Source organism: Vicia villosa, linkage group LG4, assembly GCF_029867415.1.
Source record: "Vicia villosa cultivar HV-30 ecotype Madison, WI linkage group LG4, Vvil1.0, whole genome shotgun sequence".
Lineage (NCBI taxonomy): Eukaryota > Viridiplantae > Streptophyta > Magnoliopsida > Fabales > Fabaceae > Vicia > Vicia villosa.
The window spans coordinates 90,662,683-90,677,584 of NC_081183.1; the positions used below are offsets into that span (position 1 = coordinate 90,662,683).

The window sequence follows — 14,902 nt, forward strand, 5'->3', positions numbered from 1 at the left end:
TAGTTGAGAAGGCGGTTTCATGTCAGTTGTTTTGGGATATCCAATCTTCCGCAATTGTTCTTTGATGTAGAGTTTCATGTTGTCATCGGCCTTCGAAAACCTCTCTTGTATCGCTTCCATTTAGGAAGTAATAGAGATATTCGAATTTTCTCCTTCGATGCAACCATCATCATCAAAACTAAGTCTTTTCCAATGAGGGATAACTTCGTCCATTCTTATTGGCTCACCTAGTCTTACCTTTTTCGCAATAAAACAAGCACACAGTCCCGCTTCTTTCGCATAACATTGTTATAAAAGCGTTTCTTCCTACCGTACTATTATCCGATCTTCCTATTACCGCACCAAAACCAAGCTTAGTTGCATTCCTACGAATCCATGTGAGCATGCTTTTCCGATCATCAAACTCTTGCTTGTTATTAAAGTCACCACTGACATCTACCGCCCTTACGACTGCCTCCTTCAACATTCGGAGAAACATTGTCTAAAGGAACTAATTCACTTGAGATATTATCGGGGTGCACCATACCTATTCCTAACCAATAACACAAATAACACAAAATTACAAGACTGCTGGAAAAACAACACAGACACGTTCCGTAGATGCACCTCTGGAACGTGTTCATCTTCAACACGTTATGTAGATGTACCTACGGAAGCAACATAACTTTTTTTTTGACAAAAAATTGATGCATAATGTGAGCAATGCAATGGATAAAGATGATTATTTACCTAAAATCCAGTCTTCTCTTGCTCCCTTTGATTTGTTGCACCAAAAAGTTGGAGTTTTGGAGTGAAAAATAATATTGATGATGTAGGGTTTTTTGGTTGTGGAGAGTAGAGATTGAGGAAGAAATGTAACAATGGGGAAGTGATCAAGCTGGTTCAAACTATACCAGGTGCTTCCGTAAGTACATCTACGAAATATTCTAGGGCTATGTCATTTCGTAGATGTACCTACCGAACAATCTCTAATTGAATTTATGTGTATTTTTTTCCAACATACACTAATTTAGAATACTTCCGTAATTAGACATACAGGAAAAATCAAATTTTTTGAAAAATATATTTTCTAAAATACATATACGAAAAAGGGTAATTGAAATTTCGTGAAAAATGCATAAGAAATTCAAAAAATGTGATGAAATATTCTCGTTTTATATGTACACAATACTTTTATACTATATAATCTACTTTTTCCTTTATTTTTAATTATATTTATGGACATTGAAATTTGTGCCACAGGGTATAAGCGATACAGTGCTAGAAATGTGATGTCAATATAACAAATCTCTTAAAAATAATACTTTTTGTTGACTAATCAAAATTTATATTATTAATTAATTATTATATTTATCTCAAAATAAGTAAAATTGATCAATTTAGATATATTAAAAAAACTATATAAGTAAAAAAATCAATATTACTACTTTTATTTATTGTTGCATTAATATTTATTATAAAAAATAGAAAGAGGTGGTTGTAGAATTTATTTATTTATTTATTTTATAAATAGGTGAATTGAGACTAGAGTATTATTTATTTATTGTGGTGATGGTGAGAGAAGATTAAGGAGAGTAGTATATAATGTATCTACAAAAATAATATGCCTAGAAAATACGCATCTTTTGTTATCGATTCTAGGCATCTTATCAAGATCCCACAACCACTCCTTATATCTTCACCATTCTCAATCCCTTTACCTTATTCTTCAATTCATTCATTCTTCCTCTCAAACACAATCCTCAAACCAAAACAAAAAAAAACAATGAATGTCTTGTTAGATTCCAACGTTGAGGCTTTGGCTTTCAACTACTTGAACTTCGGTTTGGTCACAGCTCTCAACAATTTATGGACCTGGTTGGCTCTTCTCACCGCCGCTCTCAGCTTCTGGAAGATTCGCTCTTCGGGTTGCCCTAAAATTCAAGACACGGTTTCGGAAAAATCCGACACGGGAGTCGAACCGTCGTTGTTATCGTTTGAAGATGTAACAGCATCGAAAACTGAGAAACCTAGGAAAATGTTAAACGAGGTTTGTAATGATGATGAGGATGTTGATGGTGTGAGGAAGGGGAAGTATACGGTGTATTACGAGGAAGACATGCAATGCGGAGGCGGAGAGAGTGGTGGTGATTGCTGTTACGGGCTGTTGCCGGTGGCGGAAGGGTGGGAACGGGAAGATGAGAGGGAGTGGTGGAAACGGTGGGAGGAGGTGTTGAGGTTGAGAAAGGGAGAGAATGAGAATGGGTGGTACACGTGTCAAGATTTGATTGGGTTGAATGGCAACGTGGTGAAAAGATGGGACGGTGGTTTAACGTTTGTTGGTGGTGGTATCACAGAGGAATCATCATGGTACAGATCCAGCTGTATGTTGGATTTTGTGTCTGAAAAATGATAATTTATGAGAAGAAAAAAAATAAAGTAGAAATAAATTTTTTTTTTAATATTAGGTGTAGTTAGTTAGGTTATGTCGTGTTTGTTTCTGTTGGATTAATAATAGTTTCTCTTCATTAAGATTTGAGAGAGATTATTTAGATTTGTTATTTGAGAATGTATATATGTGGGTAAGTGCGATTTGATCAATTTTGTTGTTGATTACAACAATTTTATCATAATTGTTGTACACGGAAATGAGTGTCAAATTTGAAATGAAATTGACCAAAATGTGAAACTCTTTTTTGTTGCTTTAAAAAAATTGTTATACTGACCACAATAATTTCTAAGATTTTTTCAGCTCCCAGAGCATTTATTCGGCTCTAGCTCCCAAGGTGTGCAATAGTCTTAGGGTCACAAAGGTCTTTTAGTCTATGTTTGACAAAGTTATGAGTCTATTCAAACTATGTTTTTGGGGTGTTAAGATCCTCTCCATTTCTTTAAAGAAATGAAGAGCTTCATTACTAAAATTTTGATGCATAATGCATTAATGTTTGTGAAAAGTGTGACATGTGTTTGTATAATTTAACTTTTATATCATGAAAACTTTAGTAATTGAGTTCTCCATTTCTTATGAGAAATGAAGAGGATCTTCACTCGTTTTTGGGAAGTACTCCCTCCTTCTCATAATAAATATCTTATTTGAGCAATGCGCGAGGATGTGTTGATTTTAGTACAAAAATTAATGTCATTTATTAGAATACCCCTATTAATAGTAGTTGAATAACGTGAAAGTTAATAAATAGGGATATAATAGTGGAAAAATAATAATCATTGATGCATTGTAATTGTAAATGGACAATTAATTTGAGACAAGAAAAAAATGCAAATGAGACACTTATTATGAGACAGAGGAAGTAGTTAATTCTAGCTTCAACCTATCACACTATCACATTGTGATTTCTATAGGTTTGAGCAACTCACCCTTATAAATGTTATGGGGTGTTTGTTGTAAGATTTTAAAAAATATTTTCAAGAATATTGATAATAAGAGTGTAATTTCTCATGTTGGATTATCACTCACATTATTTTTATATTTATTTTATTATAATTTTAAATTAAATAAATTTTACAATTATTCTTTAGAAATTTAAATTTTTGCCAAACACATAAGTCAGAATAATATTCCTAAGAATAAGAATTAATATCCTTTCAGGAAATATAATTTTAAACCTTAAAACAAATACACTCTCATATTTATGTCGTTAGCTTATCATATCTACCACATATCCCTCTAGGCCATCACTAAGTAGAAATTTCCAATAACCAAATAATAACACTCCCACATAATAAGACATGTGAGGTTATTATTGGTAAAACAACTATAAGGCACGTACGATTATAACAAAGTCTTACTTGGATATAAAACACCATAGCACGACTAAAGCTTGGAAAGGATCAAATAGTGGTTTCCCGAGACCAAGACCATCATTAAGGCTACAATTTGGATGAATGTGGGAGTTCCTCTCTCCTATGTATGTTATATGGCTTTGATCATAGTACATTGTTAACAAGAATCGTCTTATACTTAGCAAGAACATATGACGCCACTATGGTGATGGGGTAAAGATAATTCATCAGCCGTATTTTTTACATTATATCAAAATGGTGACTCAATCACTCATCCGAAGATAATGAGGCTCTTCAAGCAATTGACTCCACCATAGAAGAATTGTATAACCGAAATGAAAACAAAGATCCAAGCAATCCAACAATAAAAGGTTATAGAGGACAATTCTAACAAGGAATTGGATGACTCTCATCCACTTTGCCAATTAACATAAAAGGACAATGTTATAGAGAATTTCAAACCTTCTCAAATGAAGACATTCAACGGAAAGTTAAACTTCAAGGAACACATGACGATAAACAACATCTAAATATTTATCATTGGAATTGTGTAACCTTTAAAATAAAAACTCCTTTCGAGTACTATAATGAATGTTGTCCTTCATTGGTAAAAAAACCTTCCTCGTCACTCAATCATCAGATTCACAAAATTTTCTCAAAAACCAATAATCAGTTCTCGGCAAGCAAACATCAGTATGTATCAATAACAAGTTTGTTCAATGTTCGTTAAGGGAACTCTATGACTTTGAAGGACTACCTCTATTATTTCAATGAGGAGACAACATAGGTGTTAAATCCAAATCAAAGATGTTTATGGGAGTGTACCAAAATGATTTGACGGTGGTACATTTCAATGAGCACTACGCCAAAATTAAGCTACTAAAGCGCTTTTGGGAAAAGCGCTGCTATAGGTTGCGCAAAAAACAAAAATAAAAAACAAGGGAAAAAAGCGCTGGCAAGGGGGGGGGGGGGTACGAGAGCGCTTTCTAGAAAGCGCTGGTAAAGGGGGGGGGCTACGAGAGCGCTTTATAGAAAGCGCTGGTAAAGGGGGGGTACCAGAGCGCTTTCTAAAAAGCGCTGTAAAGGGTGGATACGAGAGCGCTTTCCAAAAGCGCTGGTATAGGGAAAATTAGGTATATGGCACGAAAGCGCTTTTAGAGAAAAAGCGCCTGTATAGGTATACCTATGAAAGCGCTTTTGAAAAGCGCTCTAGTAGCTCATTTTATAATTAAATTTTTTAAAACAAATTAAAACAAACGCGCATTCTGTATTTCATTCTTCATTGTTTCTTCACTGTTTCTCTTCACAAAGACAGTACCGTCGCCGCCAACCTCCACACAGCCGTCATCGTTCTTCTTGCCAACCGCCGCCGCCGTCGCCGTTCGTTCTTCTGCTTCGTTTACAGCCGGCATCGTTCTTCTGATTCGTTCACAGCCGTTCGTTCTCAACATCTCCTCTCAGCAACAACAACTCTGAATTCGTTTGCAGGTAAATCTTTTATCATCTTTCACTATTTTGTTGTTTCTTGAAACCCTAATTCTGGAAATGTGAGGTTGAAGATGAAAGTGAGGTAGCAAGGATGAGAGTGTGAGGTTTCAAACCCGGCCCTGTTTTGCTTTGTTTGTATATTAGGGTTTGTGGCATATGTGAGTGAGGATTGAGCGGATTTAATGGGATTCCAAGGGTGGAAATTGTGTGCACCATGTGAGATGCTTAGTAATTCTTTATGGCCATGTACATACATATTGAATATGAATGTTAATGAATTCATTTGTTTTTTCAATTCAAATTTGTTTTATCTTGCTTTCAATTGTGATATAAAACTATGCAAATTGTGTGGATGCTAATGCCATGGATGGATATGTAGTAGTGATCATGTAATGGTGAATCATAAATGAATAAAGTTACATGTGTTTGGTGTGAATCAAATTCTGCATTTTAATATCTTGTTTTATGTATGGAAATGTATGCATGTGATTTCATTATGCCATTCCCAAATGCTAGTTCACTTATGTCATGTGAATAAGTAAAAATAAATGAGCTATTAGAGTTAGTTAAAAGTGGTTCTGATAAATAGAGTTTGTTAGTATGAAAATATATTGTGTTAGTAGTGGTGTATTTAATTAACTGCATCGTGTGTGTTTAATTTTACAGTTACTTTGAAGTGTACTTTATAGTTACTTTGAAGTCTATGGTTTCTACTTCTAAAATCATAGTAGTTTGTGCTACAGATTGCATATAGTTCCTTCACTTTTATGATATTTGTATTTAACTGCATCGTGCGTGTGTGTTTAATTTTACAGTTACTTTGAAGTCTCTGGTTTCTACTTGTACAACGCCGATTCAAACCTACCCATCTCCCACATCAAGTCTAACTCAGGTTACTATCCCTTGAAGGATAGAAAAACACTTAGAAAGGGGGGTTTGAATAAGTGTAGCTTTAAAAAACTTGACAGATAAAAATAAATTGCACAGTTATTTTTATCCTGGTTCGTTGTTAACAAAACTACTCCAGTCCACCCCCGCATAGATGATTTACCTCAACTGAGGATTTAATCCACTAATCGCACGGATTACAATGGTTTTCCACTTAGTCCACGACTAAGTCTTCTAGAGTATCCTGATCACAACTTGATCACTCCAGGAACAACTGCTTAGACACAATCTAAGACTTTCTTAGAGTATCCTGACCACCACGTGATCACTCTAATTACAACTGCTTAGACACAAGCTAAGACTTCCTAGAGTATTCTGATCAACACGATCACTCTAGTTACTTACAACTTAATGTAATCTTTCTAAGAGTATTACAATGCTTCTTAAAAGCTATAATCACAAACTGTGATATTTCTCTTAACGTTTAAGCTTAATCTCACTAATATATTACAACAGCAATGTAGTGAGCTTTGATGAAAATGAAGATTCTGAGCTTTGATTTGAACAGAGTTTCAGCAAGTTAATATGAGTTGTTTTGTTCCAGAATCGTTAACCTTGCTTCTCATCAGAACTTCATATTTATAGGCGTTTGAGAAGATGACCGTTGAGTGTATTTAATGCTTTGCGTGTTCCGTACAGCATCGCATTTAATGTTATACGCTTTTGTCAACTACCTCGAGCCTTGTTCACGCTGTGTCTACTGACGTTGCCTTTAATAGCTTCTAACGTTCCTTTTGTCAGTCAGCGTAGCCTGCCACTTGTACTTTCTTCTGATCTGATGTTTGTAAATACAACGTTTGATTATCATCAGAGTCAAACAGCTTGGTGCAAAGCATCTTCTGATCTTCTGACCTTGAAGTGCTTCTGAGCGTGATACCATCAGAACTTCAGTGCTTCTGATCTCATGCTCTTCTGATGCTTCCATAGACCCATGTTCTGATTCTGCTTCGACCATCTTCTGATGTCTTGCCAGACCATGTTCTGATGTTGCATGCTGAACCTTCTGAGTCAAAGCTTCTGAGCGCTGAATTATGCATACTCTTTATATATTTCCTGAAAAGGAAATTGCATTGGATTAGAGTACCATATTATCTTAAGCAAAATTCATATTATTGTTATCATCAAAACTAAGATAATTGATCAGAACAAATCTTGTTCTAACAATCTCCCCCTTTTTGATGATGACAAAAACATATATAAATGATATGAATTTGCGATCAGAAAGAGCAGACGGCAAAAGACAAATTACACAGCTATAGCATAAGCATGTGAATATGTCTCCCCCTGAGATTAACAATCTCCCCCTGAGATAAATAATCTCCCCCTGAAATAAATACTCGAAGAACTTTAATAAAAGACTTCCCTGATTATTTCGGTAGAGACAATCATATAAGCTTCTGTCTTTAGAGAATTCATAGCTTCTGACTTCTGCTTCCATTGGACAGCTTCAGAACTTGAATTTCTTTGATCTTCAGAACATTCACAACTTCTGATTCCTGCTTCCATCTAGGACAGCTTCAGAACTTGAATTTCTTTGATCTTCAGAACATTCACAGCTTCTGATTTCTGCTTCCGTTTAGGACAGCTTCAGAACTTGAGTTTTCTGGATCTTTAGAACATTCACAGCTTCTGATTTCTGCTTCCCTCGGATAGCTTCAGAGCTTTGAATTTCTACCAACATCACTTCATGCTAGATTTGTATCAGAACATTGTTGAATGTACCAGAGCATCATCAGAGCATCTCTACATCCTGAAATGTTACAGAACAAAAAAAACTAAACGACAAAAGTCAGCATGAACGAGTCAGAACATAAAATGTATCAGAGCAAATAGAATTTTGTCACAGCAAATAGACAAATTTTGGATCAAATTCTATTATCGGTGCTTCTGATTCTGAAGCTTGACAGCACTCAGCTTGCTTCAGTTTCCATAAGCTTATTCTTTTTATAGAATAATGCTTCTTATGGTTTTGCTTCTTGTGTTTGCTTTGAAGATTCTCTTCACTTCTTTATACCTGCAAAACACTTAAACCATAGAGAACTTGCAGTTCTTGTTAGAGAATGTGTGGGAGCTTTACCCAGCAACTGATAGATTAATCAAATCATTTATCATTTATCTTCTCCCCCTTTTTGTCATAACATCAAAAAGAATATTCAAAAGATTCAGATGTATAAAACGACAAGTAAAATCACTGGAATGTAAAAAACAAAGAAACTTTTCATTGATAATCAAAAGATTTTACAAAGGTTCTTATGTTTAACAAGCAGATGCAACAAGGAAAGAAAACTACTAAGACCAAAAACTAAGACCCTAACAAGACAAAAAACTGCGCCAGCATGTCTTGAACCCTGTCATAATTTGCAGTTTTCCTTGCCATGAGGGCGTGAAAACGCATCATTGACTGCTTCTTGGGCTTCCAGGCGAGGGGTTAGGGAGACTTGATTCTGATGCAGATTTTCCACAATCTCTATCAGAAACAACATTCTCAGCAGGTGAAGATGAAGAGACTTCTTTGGAATGGGTTGAGGGAGAGGAAAGGTTAGATGAAGAGGAAGTTGAGTCTTGAAGATAAAAAGACGAGGAGGAAGATGGAGATGATGGAGGGCTTTCACCAGGAGGTTGAAACACACGTCTAGAATAGTTTCCAGACAACTGAGCTTCGAATGAATTCACCTTGAGAGGGTCATAGGTGATCTTTATCTTTTTGGGTTTGGAAGAAGAAGTTTCATCAACTTTTCTCTTTTTGTTTTCATCATTTTTATGGTTTCCTGGGCTTGATGAAGAGTTCATGATGGATTTGCAGATAATGAACAGCTAGGGTTTGATATGAATGCAGAGAGATAGAGAAGACAAGCAAAGACCGAGTGAAATAGAGAAAATATAAGAGGGAAGGAGAAGCGTTTGAAGAGTATTTAAAGTGAAACAAATGATGAATAGCATTTAATGTTACGTGACATGAGGAGAGATAATAAAGACAAATGAGGTGACTTGCACAGTTACCTATGGTCGGCGCCCCTTCAACTGCACGCGCGCTTATCCATGAACAGTAAAGACAAGTTTACCATCCCGAGATAAAACGTTACAGCTGTTTTGCTTTAAAAGAGGTTCTGAATCAACTTAGACAATGAAACGTTAGTAATAACCGAATCATAACTTCTAAAAGATTTTAATCAGAACTTCTGATTACAAAAATAATCCACTTTCATTTCAGAAGATACTCATACATAAGAACTTCTCATCTTCTCATTCTGGGCATAAATCCATACTGATGTTCTTCAGAATGAACTTAAACCTATCTTCAGCCAGGGGTTTTGTAAAGATATCAGCCCATTGATGGTCTGTATCCACAAAGTTTAAAGATAGAACACCCTTCTGAACATAGTCCCTTATGAAATGATGTTTAATCTCAATATGTTTAGCTTTTGAATGAAGAATAGGATTCTTAGATAAACATATAGCCGAAGTATTATCACAGAATATAGGAATGTTACTCTCATATATCTGATAATCTTCTAGCTGACTCTTCATCCAGAGCATCTGTGTACTGCAACCAGCAGCAGCGACATATTCTGCTTCTGTTGTTGATAGAGCAATAGTTGCTTGCTTCTTGCTATACCAGGAGATCAAATGACTTCCAAGAAATTGGCAACTTCCTGAAGTACTCTTTCTTTCAATTCTGTCTCCAGCATAGTCGGCATCGCAGAATCCTACTAAGTTGTATTCTTTAGATTTTCTGTAAACTAAGCCAACATTAGTAGTACCTTTCAGATACCTTAGAATTCTCTTAACAGCAGTTAAATGAGATTCTCTAGGATCTGATTGGAATCTAGCACACAAACAAACACTGAAAAGAATGTCAGGTCTAGAAGCAGTCAAATATAGAAGAGATCCAATCATACCTCTGTATAACTTCTGATCTACCTTCTTACTTACCTCATCCTTACCTAGGATGCATGTTGGATGCATAGGAGTTTTGGCTTCTTTGCAGTCTAGAAGATTAAACTTCTTCAGAAGTTCCTTCACATACTTGGTTTGGTGAACATACGTTCCTTCTGATGTTTGATTTATTTGTATTCCAAGGAAGTACTTGAGTTCTCCCATCATGCTCATTTCAAACTCATCCTGCATAGACTCAGCAAACTCCTTTCCAAGTGTAGCATTAGATGTTCCAAAAATAATATCATCTACATATATTTGACAAATTAAAATATCCCTTTTAAAGGTTTTACAAAAGAGAGTAGTGTCCACTTTTCCTCTAGTGAAACCATTATCCAGAAGGAAAGAACTTAAGCGTTCATACCAAGCTCTGGGAGCTTGTTTCAATCCATACAATGATTTCTTTAGTTTAAAAACATGATTAGGAGACATAGAGTCTTCAAAACCGGGAGGTTGATGGACATAAACTTCTTCATCTATATAACCATTTAAGAAGGCACTCTTAACATCCATCTGATAGAGAGTGATGTTATGATGAGTGGCAAATGAAATTAATAGACGAATAGATTCTAACCTGGCCACTGGTGCAAAGGTTTCTGTATAGTCAATTCCTTCTTGCTGACTGTAACCCTGAGCCACCAGTCTGGCTTTGTTTCTTACCACTTCACCTTTCTCACTGAGCTTGTTTCTGAAGACCCATTTTGTACCGATTATATTGAATCCATCTGGTCTAGGAACAAGATCCCAAACATCATTCCTTGTAAACTGATTTAGTTCTTCTTGCATAGCAATTATCCAGTCTGGATCTTCTAGAGCATGATCAACAGAAGTTGGCTCGATCAAAGATACAAGACCTAATTGACAGTCTGCATTGTTCTTAAGGAATGCTCTTGTTCTGATTGGATCATCCTTCTTTCCAAGAATGACATCTTCTGAATGACCAGAAATGAGTCTGGATGATCTTCTGACATATGGTTCTTCAGAGATGCTTAGATTCTCCAGAGAAGCTGATACTTGATCTTCAGATTCTTTGCTTCTGAGAAGCTCTGCTTCTGATGCGTTGCTTCTTGGCTCACCTACTTCTGATACATCAATATCACAATCTGCAAAATTATCAAACTGCTTTGGTTTTTCAGAACCAAGCTTATCATCAAACCTGATATTGATTGATTCTTCTACAACCAATGTTTCAGTATTGTATACTCTGTAACCTTTTGAGCGTTCAGAATATCCAAGAAGAAAACATTTTTGTGCTTTGGAATCAAATTTACCAAGATGATCTTTAGTGTTCAGAATAAAACATACACATCCAAAAGGATGGAAATATGAAATGTTGGGCTTTCTGTTCTTCCACAACTCATAACGAGTCTTATTTAGAATAGGTCTGATAGAGATTCTATTCTGAATATAGCATGCAGTGTTTATTGCTTCTGCCCAGAAATGCTTAGCCATATTGGTTTCATTGATCATGGTTCTGGCCATTTCTTGCAGAGTCATATTCTTTCGTTCTACAACTCCATTTTGCTGTGGAGTTCTAGGACAAGAGAAATCATGGGCAATACCATTTTCTTTGAAGAACTTTTCAAAGAATCTGTTCTCAAATTCACCACCATGATCACTTCTAACCTTTATGATTTTACACTCTTTCTCAGATTGAATCTGAGTGCAGAATTCAAAGAACACTGAATGAGACTCATCCTTGTGTTTCAAGAACTTTACCCATGTCCAGCGGCTATAATCATCAACGATGACTAATCCATATTTCTTCCCTCTGACAGATGCTGTTTTTACTGGGCCAAACAGATCAATGTGCAAGAGTTCTAATGGCCTTGAGGTAGAAACAACATTCTTGGACTTGAATGCAGGTTTGGAAAACTTGCCCTTCTGACATGCTTCACAAAGAGAGTCTGATTTGAATTTCAGATTAGGGAGTCCTCTGACAAGATCCAGTTTGTTAATCTGAGAAATCTTTCTCAAACTAGCTTGACCTAATCTTCTGTGCCAGACCCACTGCTCTTCAGAAACAGACATAAGACAAGTCACCTTCTGACTCATAAGATCTTGCAGATCTGTCTTATAAATGTTGTTCTTCCTTTTGCCGGTAAATAGGATTGAGCCATCCTTCTGATTTACAGCCTTGCAAGACTTTTGATTAAAGATTATATCATAACCATTGTCACTCAATTGACTGATAGATAAGAGGTAATGTGTTAATCCTTCTACAAGAAGTACATTTGAAATGGAAGGAGAGTTACCAGACTTTATAGTTCCAGAGCCAATTATCTTGCCCTTCTGATCTCCTCCAAACTTGACTTCTCCTCCAGACTTAAGCACCAGGTCTTGGAACATAGACCTTCTTCCTGTCATGTGTCGTGAGCATCCAGAGTCCAGGTACCATGACATGTTGTGCTTTGTCCTTTTTACAGCCAAGGATATCTGCAATAGGAATGATCTTATCCTTAGGTACCCACATTTTCTTGGGTCCTTTCTTGTTAGTTTTTCTCAAGTTTTGATTGAACTTGGGTTTAACATTGTAAGCAATAGGAGGAACATCATGATAATTCTTAATGTGAGTTTCATGATATTTCCTAGGTTGTGTCACATGCTTCTTAGTGTGTGTTATGTGAAAGCTTTGTGCATGTGATGTGTGCCTAATATCATGTGAGTGGCCATACTTGAACTCATCATACAATGGCTTGTATGTGATTTTCATCTTATCAACAGGTTCAAGTTTGTATGGGGTTTCACCCTCATAACCAATGCCTACTCTATTATTTCCAGACACAGCATATATCATAGAAGCAAGTTGACTTCTTCCTATGCTTCTAGATAAAAATTTTCTGAAGCTCAAGTCATATTCTTTCAGAATATGATTCATGCTAGGAATGGCTTTTTCTGTTTCAGAAGGAGATCCACTGTTTTTGGATAAATTTAAAACTTTTTCCTTCAGTTCAGAATTTTCCAATTCCAGCTTCTTAGTTTCAAATTCAAATTGCTTCTTCAGCTTTTTGTATTTGATACTAAGATGAGCTTTGAGTTCCAGAAGTTCTGTTAGACTGGAAACTAACTCTTTTCTAGATAGTTCAGAAAATACCTCTTCAGAATCTGATTCTGATGTAGATTCTGATCCATCATCTTCTGTCGCCATCAGCGCACAGTTAGTCTGCTCATCTTCAGAGTCTGAATCATCTTCTGATTCATCCCAGGTTGCCATAAGACCTTTCTTCTTATGAAACTTCTTCTTGGGATTTTCTTTCTGAAGTTTCGGACACTCATTCTTGTAATGTCCAGGCTCATTGCACTCATAGCAGACAGCCTTCTTCTTGTCAGATCTTCTGTCATCAGAAGATTCTCCACGTTCAAATTTCTTTGAACTTCTGACACCTCTGAACTTCCTTTGCTTGTTCTTCCAGAGTTGATTTAGCCTTCTGGAGATCAAGGACAGTTCATCTTCTTCTTCAGATTCTGATTCTTCAGAATCTTCTTCTCTTGCCTGAAAAGCGTTAGTGCATTTTTTAACATTAGATTTTAATGCAATAGACTTACCTTTCTTCTGAGGCTCGTTTGCGTCCAGCTCAATTTCATGGCTTCTCAAGGAACTGATAAGCTCTTCCAAAGAGACTTCATTCAGATTCTTGGCAATCTTGAATGCAGTCACCATTGGGCCCCATCTTCTGGGCAAACTTCTGATGATCTTCTTTACATGATCAGCCTTGGTGTAGCCTTTGTCAAGAACTCTCAATCCAGCAGTCAAAGTTTGAAATCTTGAAAACATCTTTTCAATGTCTTCATCATCCTCCATCTTGAAGGCTTCATACTTCTGGATTAGTGCAAGAGCTTTGGTCTCCTTGACTTGAGCATTTCCTTCATGAGTCATTTTCAAGGACTCATATATGTCATAGGCCGTTTCCCTGTTAGATATCTTCTCATACTCAGCATGAGAGATAGCATTCAGCAAAACAGTTCTGCATTTATGATGATTCCTGAAAAGCTTCTTCTGATCATCGCTCATTTCTTGCCTTGTCAGCTTTACGCCTCTGGCATTTACCGGATGTTTGTAACCATCCATCAGAAGATCCCATAGATCACCATCTAGACCAAGAAAGTAACTTTCCAGTTTATCTTTCCAGTATTCAAAGTTTTCACCGTCAAATACTGGTGGTCTAGTATAACCATTGTTTCCATTGTGTTGCTCAGCAGAGCCAGATGTAGATGGAGTTGGATTTGCTAGAGATTCACCAGCCATCTTTTAATGAAGCGTTTTTCTCTTCCTGAATCTTTTCTAAACACGGTTAAGTGCTTGCACCTTAGAACCGGCGCTCTGATACCAATTGAAGGATAGAAAAACACTTAGAAAGGGGGGGTTTGAATAAGTGTAGCTTTAAAGAACTTGACAGATAAAAATAAATTGCACAGTTATTTTTATCCTGGTTCGTTGTTAACTAAACTACTCCAGTCCACCCCCGCAGAGATGATTTACCTCAACTGAGGATTTAATCCACTAATCGCACGGATTACAATGGTTTTCCACTTAGTCCACGACTAAGTCTTCTAGAGTATCCTGATCACAACTTGATCACTCCAGGAACAACTGCTTAGACACAAGCTAAGACTTTCTTAGAGTATCCTGACCACCACGTGATCACTCTAATTACAACTGTTTAGACACAAGCTAAGACTTCCTAGAGTATTCTGATCAACACGATCACTCTAGTTACTTACAACTTAATGTAATCTTTCTAAGAGTATT

General features: G+C 36.3%; 1 protein-coding gene across 1 annotated transcript; it reads left to right on the forward strand.

Annotated features, from left to right (window-relative positions):
• The first annotated feature begins 1,552 nt into the window (after positions 1-1,552).
• Positions 1,553-2,612, forward strand: LOC131599328 (uncharacterized). The gene has a single exon (XM_058871729.1). It carries the CDS (start codon positions 1,604-1,606, stop codon positions 2,390-2,392), a length of 789 nt encoding a protein of 262 aa, XP_058727712.1. The 5' UTR covers positions 1,553-1,603; the 3' UTR covers positions 2,393-2,612.
• The last annotated feature ends 12,290 nt before the right edge of the window (positions 2,613-14,902 follow it).